General features: G+C 46.7%; 1 protein-coding gene across 1 annotated transcript in view; it reads right to left on the bottom strand.

Moving 5' to 3' along the window:
- TENT4B (terminal nucleotidyltransferase 4B) overlaps positions 1 to 11593 on the bottom strand; it is a 43985-nt gene extending 32392 nt beyond the window's left edge. The window contains exon 1 of the mRNA XM_075765255.1: positions 10910 to 11593. Within this exon, the coding sequence (XP_075621370.1) occupies positions 10910 to 11451 (542 nt within the window). The 5' untranslated portion in view covers positions 11452 to 11593. The remainder of the gene's footprint in view (positions 1 to 10909) is intronic.
- Positions 11594 to 13730: the final 2137 nt, after the last annotated feature.

Genomic DNA, 13730 nt, shown 5'->3' with positions numbered 1-13730 from the left:
GTTCAGATTAAACAACACTATTCATTTTGGGACTGATGATGCAGTAATATGCTCCCTTAAAAGCATATATTAGAAACTATTTGTTCATATTCTGGTTTGTTCTCTTGTGCTCAGATACTCCCACTTGTAAGGCAGGATGCCTGGGTACTAGGAAAACCACGGGCCTGGAGCAGTAGTATTCAATCTGCAAAGTATTTTGGAGAGTCACCAGCCTCCTTTTGCTCTGCTTATCACTGTGGGCTAGAAAGCTACCAACAATAACCGTCAAAAAAGGACAATGCCTAAGCAGATCACAGAAAACTGTTTCCCGAGGTCAGCTCTATTAGCCCAGTGATAGAGAGATACACTCAAGAGCTTCGATGTCAGGAACTGGAAGAAATGCTTCTTCCTCCCGTGTAGGTGACTGGTCTCATCCAAGTATTTGGAGAAGCTGGTCTCTGACTAAGCCTATAGGTCAAATCATGGGTTTTATAATCTTCTTTCCCCTGAAGCTTCAGCTAGTACATCTCCCAGAAAACCACCAATATAAGCCCAGAAAATACTTCACTGAAATACTTCCCATGAGTCCAAAATGTTAAAATTCAGCAACATCAGTATATCCTGAAAGATGACTTATAAAAGATTTCATATGACTACCTCAATTGCTGGGTTCTGCTTGGACATAAGGACAAAAGAATCACCACACGGTGAAAAAATGGGACTTCGAACAGTTTGAGAGTTAAACCCTCACAACTGACCCAGGCTGTATGTCATGTAGGTGAATGCTGGAACCCACCCTAGGATGGGACATCCCTGGCACGGCACACGCCCTCATGCCGTCCACATGTTGTGCATTAACACATTTGTACACAGTCTTCTGACAGAAGTACCAAACAGAGAGTGAGGGGCTGTGCAGAGCTCTCAGAAACCCACTCAAGAGTCATGCAACTCACTGAAACCACTCTCTCAAATTAATTTCAGTAATAATTTGAAGATTAAGCAAATCTGTCTAGTGTACCAAAAAAATGAGTAGAAGTTGCAGCAGTGGAGACCAGCTATGAGAAAAACAAGAGGGTCGCTGCAAGCTCTACAAACTGCTGAATCGATCGCAACTAGAAAGAGCACGTTTCAGCATGCCTGAAGCAGGTACGCTTCAGAGGAGTGAAGGCTGAAGTGAACTATTCCAGCATATAATGTTCAGTGACTTAATGCCTACAGGCAAATACCGCATTATACAAGGAATGAGAGAGGAAGTTTGGTATTACAGAGTTATTCTCTTCGTTTGCTCCAAGGTGCTGTTATGCCGGGAGCTGACACTGCTACTTACTGTCACTGAAACATTATCTTCTGCCAGCTGTATGTGCCCTGTCCCATTTGGCCCAGTTGTAACAAAAGCAGCTTCAGAAGATGACTAGTTAATTCAAATTTGGATAGATTTTCGCTAAAAAAACCCCAAAAAACAAAAAAAAACGCAACCCAAAAAACAGTTGCAGGTGATGTATAATGTAATGACAAGACAGCAACAAAAGCAAGACAGTACTGTCCTTCCTGCCTAATCTCAAAAACTATCCCGTAAGAGGAAATCTAACAGCTCGATGAGACAAACTTCTCTTCCACCTAATGTTGGAAGCAGAGGTACGGGCACAGAAGCTGCTTACCTCAAATAACGAACTGGCTCTTCAAGGCAAATATCAACATGAAAATCTTCTCCTGTGAGCACCTGCCAAGTATGACTACTACAAGGAAAAATCCCCATGGATGAATGGGAGTAAGACACTGAGTCCAAAACACAACCAGAAGCCTAAGTAAATACAAGATCCTCAAGCACGTGAGTTGAATCGTTCAACTGAAAAAGAGTGCGACATAATAAAGCAAAAATTAAATAAAATAATCAAGAGCTCATTGTTTCAGCCTGGCTCAATACTGACCCAAGACTGTCTGATTTGCAATCACGATCATTTTTCATATCAAGATAGTTCATCGTTGCCCTATGTTTAACTCAATACATTAACCGACAGTTGTGGAAAGCTTGCCAACCAGGAGTACCTCTGAATACGTAAGAGAGAAAGGCATCGTGCAAGGCACAAGTCCAGAGTAAAACTTCAAAAAATTTTCAGAAATTATATGCATACTTATTTTAGATTAAAGCCAAAATCTCATTGAGGGAGAAGGGGGAGCAACATAAATGCATATAAAGAGGTATGCTTTTTGTAACAATCCCTTTGAAATGAAACAAACAAAAAAACTCCAAAACCAGAACAAAAAACTTTTGCTTTTTGTAGTATTTAAGAAAATACAAGCTGCTCCTAAAGTAACAGAGGAAGTGAATAGCTTTAAAATTAACAATGAGAAAAGAAGAAAGTTATGTTATCACACTTCCTCAGTCTAGATCAATCACAACATCAAGAGGTCAAGCAAGGTCAATAAGCTTTGATTAAGGACTTGCTATCTTCAGACTACACCTTGACACAAAACAGTGAGATCAACACCTTAGTCAACAGACTATTGCAAGATATTCCTGCACACTGTATTGTAGTGGTATTCTTATTCTAATTACAGCATGACACTATATAAAGGGCTTATCTATACTTGATATTTGTGACAGGTTAATGGTTAATGCAAGTTCTTTCAGATTTTATTGGGTACATAAACAAAGTAATTGTAAGAAAACATGCGACACTTTAAATGCGTGTACTTAAATCTACCTGGAAGTAAATCCACACTGTGTGAAGATGATCAGCCAATGTTCCTGCTCACCTACACACTCTCGTTTCCCTGATCTGCAAGTTTCTAGAGGTCTTTAATGCTTGCATTTGCCCATTGTCATATCCCATTACTTATAGAATCACAACACTATTTCCTCCATGCTGTCTAACAACATTTTCAATACTGTGTTGCTTATCTCCTCCCTAATAAATCACACCAATAAGATGGAAGAGTGGAGATGCACAGACACTTTCTTTGATCCTAAGCCTCTGCTTATTTGAGCCTCTTCTAGCATTGTTTTCCAGTAAAAATCCTGTAAAACCCAATGCAAAAAAAAAAATTTGCAAGATGTATGCAATGCAGTATGGTGATGGAGAATTCCACACTGTAAAGCCTTCTCAACCAATTGTAGTAAGACTGTGCCTCTCTAGCTGCACATCGCTTTTGAATAATTCAGACGTAGTTCTCATGCCATGGAGGACATTACGAGACTGTCAGAGAGGCTGATCTGGAATAAGGACTGCCAAATAATCTTAATTGTCACCATGGGAGGAAGAAAATTAACAGATGCTGCTGATGTACCAGCATAAGACATCCTCAGACCCAGTCATGCAGCCAGTTCATCCTCACACCGAGCTGATGTGCTGGAATTGCCCTGAGGCAGGTGCCTCCTACCTGTGACCCACCCTCAGAGCTTCTCATCCCTGTAGGTGGCCACGCTTTAAGGGTCAGAAAGATAACCATCGGGACAGCTAGTATCAAAAGCAATACTAATACATTAATTGCATGATTATGATACAACACATGAGCATCACCAATACAAAGTCACTGAAAAGATTTAAACAGGCTCTAGAGATCCATAGGAGAGGTTTTTGTACAAACTTGCAAACAAGAGTTCTGTGGCCTCGATCCATGTCTACATCTTGCTTTGACATCCTAAATTCACAGTATTCCTGGAAAAAATTCCTGCTGCGTTATCTTTTGTAGGGAAAGTTACAAAATTATTAAACTTCAAATTGCTCCTTCTGTAAAGCTATTTAGCAGCCTAGGAAAAATATCTGAAGCCTGCATCCAGCTCACTAGTTTTCCTTTTTCTTGCTTATCTGAATATTTTCTTTAGCCCCAATTTCTAGGCAAAGGGACAGAATGCAATATTCAAATATGACTAACATCTTGAGCACTCTTTGGCAGTTCATCCAGACAGATAATTCAAAAAGACGAATGCTCATAATTTAAGAAATCCAAGCACATTCAAACAATGAATTAGCACGCAAATTGCTCACTAGAACAGCAATAGTATTTATTTGCTTATAATATGTATTATGCAAGATTTTCACTGGTTATGTCGTTGTATCACTACCAGCACACACACACCTCAAGAAAATACCTAACCTGGCTCTGGGCCGCATTCTGCTGCTGCTGCCTGTTCTGACATCCAGCAAAGAGCGTTGGAACCATTGTTTTACATCACGTATAATAAACAAAAAACTTTGCGGTAAAAGTCACCGCTTTAATTTTGGCACATGCACTATTTTGAAGCACATGCTCCATATTCAGAGATGTATTCTGAACAACCAAATTATAAAAAGAAATGTGAAGTATTATATTATTGGCTATTTCGATAGCAAGGTTATATACACAACTTCTCAAAACCACATTTCAAAGTTTTGCAGATTCCCAAAGTAAAAAAACACACCTCATATTCCAACTTAAATAAGTGAGTATAAGCTGCCCAGGAACAAAATATAACAGTAAGATCGTTTAAGCAACAGTATGCTTTCATGGTACAGGTCCCCATCTATTTGCTAGGGCCAACAATACAATCTCGGGCTTCCTAAAACTGACCTTATACTAACAGTTTGCCAATTAAAAAATAAGAGCTACAAACCCAACATCATTTAATATAATACTAATAAAGATTTGGGTGAGATCCTCTTTTTTCAACTGCATACTGCTACTGAAAGCATGTATCAGCTCTTGGGAATCAGCAAGCGCACAAGAGGGAATGACATACTCTTCCTATTACTTAATATAGACATCCCTATCTACCAAAAAAAGTCCGCCAAACTTCTGTTCCTTATATAGCCACTCCAAGGTAAATAGGTGCCCAAGTCCCAAACAGAAGATAAGAGCTGGAGAAAACAAAACAGTTCACAAGATACATTCACATGCTGTTTCCTTGCCCCTAAAGAAATCAGCAGGCCTCTGAAGCCCTCCTTAAATTGTTTAAACAAAACATGCCGAAATGGTGGCACCGTGCCAAAATTCTGCAAGCTCAAGCAATACTGTTATATAATATTTACAGTGTATTTCCTAAAGGTTTCCTCAAAGTGCCTCTAGTCCAACATGTTCATCCCCCAGTAAACTTGTTTCTCCCTCCCCACCCCTCCAGAAGAAGGAATTTTGTTCCGCAGGAGGCTCTGGGGAAATAGCCGATGTCGCTTCCACAAAAGCCAGACGACCGCCTTCCAGAGCTGCACAAGCTGTCACAAGGGTACTGCCAGAACTGTGCTGTGGCATGACTCAGGACGAGACGGAGAGCGGCGGTGGATCTTATCAGACAGATACAAGACAAGGATTTGCACTTGAGTCACATCCTTGCACTTCTACCTTACAGCTTACACACGCAGCTACAGTGAGGAGAGAGTACTGCTCTAAGAGGCTTTTTCGGGGAGCAAGCAGATTTGTGTCTATGAATTTTTCCTGAATAATTCATTTTTATGCATGATGTACACAGTGAATTCAACCGCAACCTGCATTTTAACGTACGTGTCTTCTCTAATCCAAAATGCGTGCCACTACTCTAACAGAAGATACATTTAGAAGTCATGCACACACCTCACTGTTTCACCAGAAGTCTGGGCACAGAAGTCCTTGTTTTACTTATGTGAAGCATTTGCGTGTATGGAGTAATGCAACAACAAATCCAGCACCAACCATTCATTTGATTGCAGCACTTAAGACTACATGATGAACAACAATACAATTGATTAGGATTTTATCAGATTTCCCTAAGTTAGGCATTCGGTCTGGCTAGACGGTTTGCTGCAGGTACACATACTTGATGATCTTAAAGGTCTTTTCCAACCTAAATGATTCTATACTTGCTCTGCTCACTGTACACCCGGCACATGGAGATCATGCCACTGCGGCCGATACCATGCAAGGGCCTGAGCAAGTAAGAGCTGAAGAGACACAGAGTAAGTTATCTCAAGCAGACGGCTGCGTTACTGTAGCTACACGTGCTCTGGTCAGCTCAAAGCCTGTGGAGAATGAGCTTGCACCTGCCTTAACGTACTTAGTTTCTTTCAAAGAAGAGATTAAAAGACCTGAGAGGCTGACAAATTTCACGTGAAAAAAATCATAATAGAACTTCTGTAGCAAAGACATATGGCTTCAAGCTATTTTCTTCCTAAAGTAGTTATGATTTTATTTCATGGCATCCTCTGTAATCCTGGGCAACATGCTGGGAACCCTTATGTCAGGTAAGCTGAAGCCTGCTCAATTCTCTACCAACTAGTTCGGCAGCCTGCAAGCGTGTGCAGGGCCGTTTGCACAGCCCTCCTCTGGGGGGCACAGGACTCTCTCTCCCCTTCATCTTGAAGTTTCCATTAGTACTTCAAAACACTGTACATTCAATACTTCAAAATACAGTTTTCTATTTAACTCAGGTTCCTCCTCAGGAGTACGTATTACTGTTCTCCCTCCTTAAACTCACACGTTAATTGGGTTCTTGCCTTTGGCTGCAGATTCCTGTGAAAACTAACCAGGTCTCCACAGAGTCCCAAAATCCACATATCCTACCTGGGAACTACGTCACAACCCGACTCTTTCCTTTGCACAAGAATCACAGAAACCTGCGAGAAGACAGGCCAAAGTCAGGCGCAAGTCTTTATTTTGGGGTTTTGTTACGCTTAAGGCTTCTGGCTTAAGCAGTTCTTCTTGCATCACCTTTTAGCTAGGCTCAGTCTCAACTCAGTGACAGCTGTAAAACATCCATTTCCATATCCCAAATATTTTTTCTTCCTTTTTAATTATGACACTACTAACATTATTCACTGTTGCCTTCCGGACATACACACACACACACAGAGAGAATCCCCTCCAAATCCCAATCCACGTATCCTTCTACAGCCTTTAGTTTTGCTACGAAGTACCCTGTCAAGATATATCCAATTAAACTCTGTAAAGGTATGTTATGTGTGAAGTCAAAAATAACATCATACACACGCTGGAAAACTTTGCATTCATTTTCTGAATTATCTGGACTTTTCAGCACTACTGTCTGTTGACCAAGTCCCCAGAGGAGGTAAGATACACAAGTTGAATCCGACTGGTGCAAAGCAACCTGCAGGTAGCACTAGACAATTGATTTACAGCACTATTTCAGAACTCACAAAGAGTGCCACAACAAAGAAGAGTACTTGTAATGCAAACATCTGCATTATTAATAGAACTGCATGTCCGAAAACTTAGAATAAGGGAAAATACTAAAGATGGGCCAGAACACAATGTGTACAATAGCACTAGTAGCTCTGTGGGAGTATAAACTGGCCACGTGTCGAACTGTCAGTATTTCAGCGTTGGTGAATGTTAGCAAATATTGCGCATGCTTTATAAGAAATCTATCTTGAAATAAAAACCAATATTGTTGTGGGCTATTTTTAATTATTTGGTTATCTCTTTGTATGTATAAATAGCATTAACTAAGAAAGTATGTTTCTCAACAAAAAATAAAAACTTGAAAAGAAAAATCTCAGAGATTTGACTGAACAGATACTTTGCTTTTAACCAAAATCTCTACTATTTCAACATATTTTACTTACCTAAATCTTTAGACAGCTAGTACCCACTGTTTTGTGTTTACATAAACTGTCCAACTAACTAAAAATTATTGGACTGTTTTTCCAGACAGCTGATCAATATAACTGTGTATTCAGAGCTGGTGGTGTGCAGCTGTACACACAAGTGACATCCTTGCACTGGAAAAATGAATGCCACATGTCAGCTTTCAACTGTGTGTGCCACCGAGTCAGGCCTAAGCTTTCTGAACATGGGACTGTTCCACAACACTCAAAAGACTCAAAATTTCAAGTGATTAACAGAAGAAAATTACAGGATGGTATATAGGGAAAAGTGTGGAAAGCCTTTACTATTTTTTCACAATGTGCACTGAAACAGTTAGGGAAGAAAAGGGTACTGTGAACACACAAGTAATGCTGTAAGAGAACGGCAGGTACCTTTTCCCCCCCCAGTAACTGTTAGAATTAGTCAACACAAATTTGGGAATTCACGTTGGAAATAATTAATTTAAAATATTTACTGTAGCAACAGCCTCATTTGCTGGGTTACGAACCTCTCTATCCATCATTACTGTCCGGTGTCTCAAGAGCCAAGACAGATGCCTTATTAAAAAGAAACTCGTCCGTGGGAGCGATGGCAGCACCTCGGTGCACACCACAGGCAGTTCCACAGGAGGCTTCCTGCAGCCTTGCCAGTAGCCAGTCGGTCACACTGCAACCTCCCCAAGACCTAAGCATTTTCTGTGCTTTCCTAAGAGGATTCAGCCCCTTTTAGAAATTGATTTTGCAATTTTTCATTCAAGATTTGTTAGCCAACTGCCTCTAAATACCTTTGGAATAAGTAGTGTTTTAGAAGCAAATACCACTCACTTGCATTATTTAGGCAATGCAACGTAGGGGTGTATCTTAGAGACACTCTACCTTAACCTGCTTTGAACAAAGGAAACAGCTAAAACAGAATCCCAGCATCATGTAAATACATGCCACAAACTAGACAGTCAAGCCAAATGCAGACCAACATATTTGAGTACTTTTTGATACTATTAAAAAAAAAAAAAGTCCACAATGTGCTTCCGCGAGTTTGAAGCTGATTAAACAAAATTCTACTCTAGCAATAGACATCACCTTGAATACTTTGGTACAGTTGCTGTCGCTTTTCTTATTATTATTATTAATCTCTTGCTGAAGCTCACCCTTTTTTCCCCTCTATATCTTCAATATAGGGAAAAGGTTTATGGATTTACAATAGAGAAAGCCACTTCTAAAAACGTTCCTCAACCTTCAAGTAAATAAGTGACAAGCTAGAAGATAAACAGAGTCCAAAAACTAACTTAGAAAAATTCAGTACTTGGTATGTTTTGCACACATTACTTTTAAGACTTGTGAAGAAAGTTATGGAAGGTTCCAATGTCTAGTGACTACAGAATTTAAAATAGCACACTTCTGCAGTGTCATTTTATTAATTATTATAACCCCAGCAGTGAAGGTAACATAGGAACTGGCAAGAAAATAGGGAGCCAGAGGTGGTGAGAGTTTGTCTTCCAAAGTAACCAGAAAATTTGCATAATAATTTTGGCAAATCTTACAGAACAGTGATTTCAGAAGGCAAAGAGGTCAATGCTTTCTAGCAGGAGGCAGCTGAAGGACCCTTAGGTACGAGTTCGGCACACAAAAACTGACGCACCCAAATCGTTACTGATTTCTAAAATGAGCTATTCCCAGCCTTCGACTGTCACCATACACCTCCGCCATCTGAACCCTGGAACGAAGCCAGATGTGTTTGTAAAGGAGCAGGATTGGAAAAAGGGTATTACACCTGCACGCACCACACCAGAAATCCAGACTTAGTAAGTCAAATATACGTCAATGTGCTCTCACCACGGGGAGGAGGGATATGCTATGGGTCAAGGCAAAGGTTATATTTTTTAAAGTAAAGTATGAACTTTGGAAAAAAAAAAAAAGAAGGCCGCAGAAGTTACCGAATGGCTTTTATCCAGGGCATCACCCATATCAAAAGCCATCCCCGTGCTTCAAAAAAAGGAAGGAGAGAGGCCTCAAAACAGTTTTCAGGTAAACAGAAGGTAAACGTTTGCCTGTCCTCTATCTCTGTGGGCTCGTGCAACGCCAACCGATGAGACCTAAGCTAACACCAAAACACTACGAACAAAATACTCGGATCAGCACACGCATTCCACAGTCAGAGCTCCATGAAAACCATTAATAATCCCATACTGAAATCCATAATGCTCTATACATGCATGCAGCTCTATTTCTGAAAGCGGGTGCCAGCATGTGTGCATACCTTCTCTGTCAGGTCTTAAAAACACGCTCCCCACGTAATTACCTAGTCTACGCACTTTCTTTTAACGGCAGCAGATTATCAGGGTTTTTTAAGTTATAGTTCCTACCGTGCATTTGTTCCACACGTAGCACAAAGCTTTCTAAGCGCGCTTGACGGTGGCTGCGGCGGGCAGGCGTGCAGGACCTGCCCAGCTGACAGCCTGCTGCCTGCTCTCCTCCGCCCTCCGTCCTCCCCCCAGTCAGCACCCACCCCCCCACCCCGAGCGACCGAAGCGCCTCGTCCGGCCCCGCAGCGTGTGCGTGAGCAGCAACGCTATTAGACGTGTCAACAGCAACAAACCCCAGAATAACCGCAAAGCGAGCGGCAGGGTACCAGCGGAACCCCCGTGTTCGAGGAGCAAAGCACGTTACCGGGCGAGGAGCGTGTAACGCGCCCCACGTGCACACGCGGTGACAGAAGAGCCTGCGAGGAGCTCCCGTCCCCTGCGGATAGGCGTGCCCGCACCATTAGCATGCACACGGGCACCCGCTGCCCCCCGCCGCCAAACGCGTTTATTCCCCGCTCCCTGAGGAGCGGCCGCCCCGGCCGCGCGGCCCGGCCCAGCCCAGCCCAGCCCGACGCCGCTGGCCCCGCAGGACGGGACGCTCAGCGCCGCGGCGCACGAGGGGCTGCCCCGCCGCAGGCCGCCCGGCACCAGCGCGGCGGGTGCGCACGGCCGTTTCCCGGCGGCCCGTGCCGCGCCGGGCACTGACAGCCGAAGCAGAGGCCCGGCGCCCCCTGCCCCCTCCCCGCCGGCGGCGAGCGGTGCCCCGCGGCCCCGGCCCGGCTGTCCTGCGCCACCCGCCGGGGCCGGGGCCTGGGCCTGGGCCGCGCCCCGCCGCCGCGCCTCAGGTGCCGCGGCCCAGCGTCCCCCGCCGCCGCACCTCGACGGCCGCCCCGTTGCGCGGCACCCGCTGTCCGGCCCCGGCGTGCGGCTGCCGCTCCCCGCGCTGGCCCCGGGGCGGGGAGGGCCGAGGCCCCCGCCTCCTCCGGAGGCCGGGCCGGGGCCAGGCCCGGCGCTGGCCGATGCCCGGCGCCCTCTCGCCCGCCCGTCCTCCGGCCCGGCGCCGCGGCCACTCACCCCACGACTCCCTGGCTATAGTTCCTCTTCTTCCAGGGGGTGCCGGTGTAGAGCGGCTCGGCCAGGCCGGCCTGGGCCCGGGCGGCCGGCTCGTCCCCCAGGGCGGGGGCCCGGCCCTGCCCGGGGGGCCCCAGCAGGAGGCTGTAGTTGAGCCCGAAGGTGCTGGCCTTGTTGTCGCGCTTCCTCTTGTTGCTGGCGGCCGCGGCGGCGGCGGCGGGCGGCCCCCCCCGTGCGGGCCGGGCCCAGGCGGCGGCCCCCGGGGGCGGCGAGGCCTGGTGGTGGCTGCGGTTGTGCTGGTTGTTGGCGCTCTCGAGCGGCAGGAAGTCGGGCTGGGGGTCGGCGCGGGGGGCGCGGTACATGCCGGGCGGGGAGGCCGGGCCGGCCCCGGCGGGGGCGCTCTGCTGCTGCTGCTGCTCCTGCTGCTGCTGCTGCTGCTGGAAGTAGAGGTTGCGGACCCCCTGCGTGGTCTCCCAGATCTGCATCCACAGGCGGTTCGAGGGGCCGAGCTGCTCTGGCTGGAACCAGGCAATCCGGGGATCCATCAAACGGGGACCCACCCCGGCTGCCTCCGCTCCCCGCGCCGCGCCGGCCGCCGACGCCGAGACCCTGTCACCGGGTCCCAGCGCTAATGGCGGCTCCTATGGAAGGGCAGCTCCGCGCCTGCCTGCTCGCTGCCGTCGCTCCACAGCCCCCGCCCCTCCTGGCGAGCGCGGCGAGGCGGGGCCCGGCTGGGCCGCCGGCACACGGGCCGCGCGCAGGGAAGGGGGGCGGCGGCGGGGCGGGCGGTGCCGCTGGTGGGCCCCGGCCACCCCCCCGCCCCGGGCTGTCACCCGCCGCCCGGAGCCCGGCCTTCCCTCCCGCCTCTGCCGCCGGGCCGGCCCCGGGACGCTGAGGAGCGGAGCCCTGGGCCGGGCGGCTCTCGGGCGACAGCGGCGGCTCCTCTCACGGCAGAACCGTCCCGGTGCCGGCGGGCCCCCAGCGGGGCGCAGGCTGCCGGGAGACCCGCCGGCGGGAGCCCACCGGCCCGGCGCTCCAGGGGTGCGGGACAGCTGCAGGGAGGAGCCGCGCTCGGAGGACGAGCCCTCGCCCCGGCTCCCCCAGCCCCGCCGGCGGCAGGTGCAGCCGGGGCCGGCCGGAGGGCGACAGAGGGCAGTACCGCCGGCCGGGGGGGGGGGGGCGGGCTGCGGGGAGGGTCCGGGGCCGCTTTGGGGGTGCGGGGTGCTGCTGCTGCCAGCCCGCACGGCTGGGGCCGGGGGGCGTTAAATGAGAGCGTCGGGCGTACCCCTACCAGCGCTCGGCGGTACACGGCGCCTGCTGCGGTCACGCTGCCCTTCTCATACACCGTCAGCTGCCACTGCGCTCCCCTAAAACTGTTTTGGGGACGGTTACAGATACTTCTGCATCTCACTCTGCTCTAAAGGAGAGGAAAAGATAGCCTAGGTGCCATACTTGTATAGCCAATGCTTCTGCAGATGGAAAAACACATCACATGCACGACACAGCAAACAGCAACATTTAGTAGTACAAGTTCTCACCAGATGCAGTTTTATTTTTAGCGTTTTCATACTACAGCCTTAAAACATCTTTAATATAATATCAGCTAGAAAGTTTCCAGCATACTGCATGGAGGGCCCGGTGCTTCCCGTAGTTTCAGAATTGCATGGGAGAGGATTTCTCTTTAGGAAGATGGAGGTTTTGGAATGAAAAAGCTGCATTTCAATTCCAAGTATTCCATGAATTGGGCAGTTTGCAAAAAAGTCGTCTTAGCACCGCTTCCTCATGACAACCAAAGTTCTGGTTTCTCCCCACCATCCCAGAGCAGGACGTTTTGTCCCCAGCCCTCCTCTGTTCTGTCACAGGTATCTGATCTGCATTGTCCAAGAGAAACCCAGCTGTAGGGTGAAATTTGGGGTTTGAGTTAACAGACTTAATTGCCTTGAGAATCAGGATCTGTACCTAAAACTACCATCAAAAGCCAAGTGGAAACTGGTGAAACATGAGCACAGCTTGGAACTGGAGAAAAACCGCACTGAATAACCCCATTTTCAAACCCCACATTCTTCAGTTATTCTGAGAATTATAAACATACCAGAAAAAAGGTAACTAGAAAATTACTAGCCTGATGTTCCTCTTACATCAGAGATGCAAATAAAAAGGTTTCAATCCATAAATTATTTTTTTAAACGCAACACAGAAAAGTGAGCGTAAGTCTAATAAAGGATTTCATGTTATCCCTAAAGATATAACAGTAACAGAAAAAATACCTGTGCTTTTTTTTTTTTTAAAAAGCAACTAATTCTGAAAAAAACCCCAGTGATTTGTTCTACACTCATAGCACATACATGTAAACAAGTTTTGTTGTAGGTCTGAGGTTTATTAATGTACAGGATTCCTCAGTAGCAACCCTAGTCTCAAGCAAATAAAGCCAGGACACAACACGGGTGGCGTATTACCACAAAGGCTTTAGGGAGTATAGCTACGGGCTATTTAAAAAAAAAAAAAAGGCAACCCCACCCCAACAAAACAAACAAACAAACAACAAAAAACACAAAACCAAAAACCCCCAAAAAACCCCCGCACTTGAAGTGCCTTTCACTCTCCATCATGGGGCAAGGAAGAAGGAAAAGGCCAATGCAATTTTCCTTAAAAGTTCAAAAAAAAAAATTTCATGTGTCAGAGAAGAAAGAAAAGAAAAAAAAATCCTCACCAGGATTTTTGTCAAAAAAGGAACACAAAACCAGGAGAAGGTATACTGAAATCCCAATGCACCTTTAAAATTGGTATAGGTATTTATGGGAGTACCTCACAACCCCAGGGCTGC

Source organism: Balearica regulorum, chromosome 13 (assembly GCF_011004875.1).
Source record: "Balearica regulorum gibbericeps isolate bBalReg1 chromosome 13, bBalReg1.pri, whole genome shotgun sequence".
NCBI classification, from domain to species: domain Eukaryota; kingdom Metazoa; phylum Chordata; class Aves; order Gruiformes; family Gruidae; genus Balearica; species Balearica regulorum.
The sequence above is the reverse complement of the archived record's forward strand: the minus strand, read 5'-3'. Positions and strand labels throughout refer to the sequence as shown.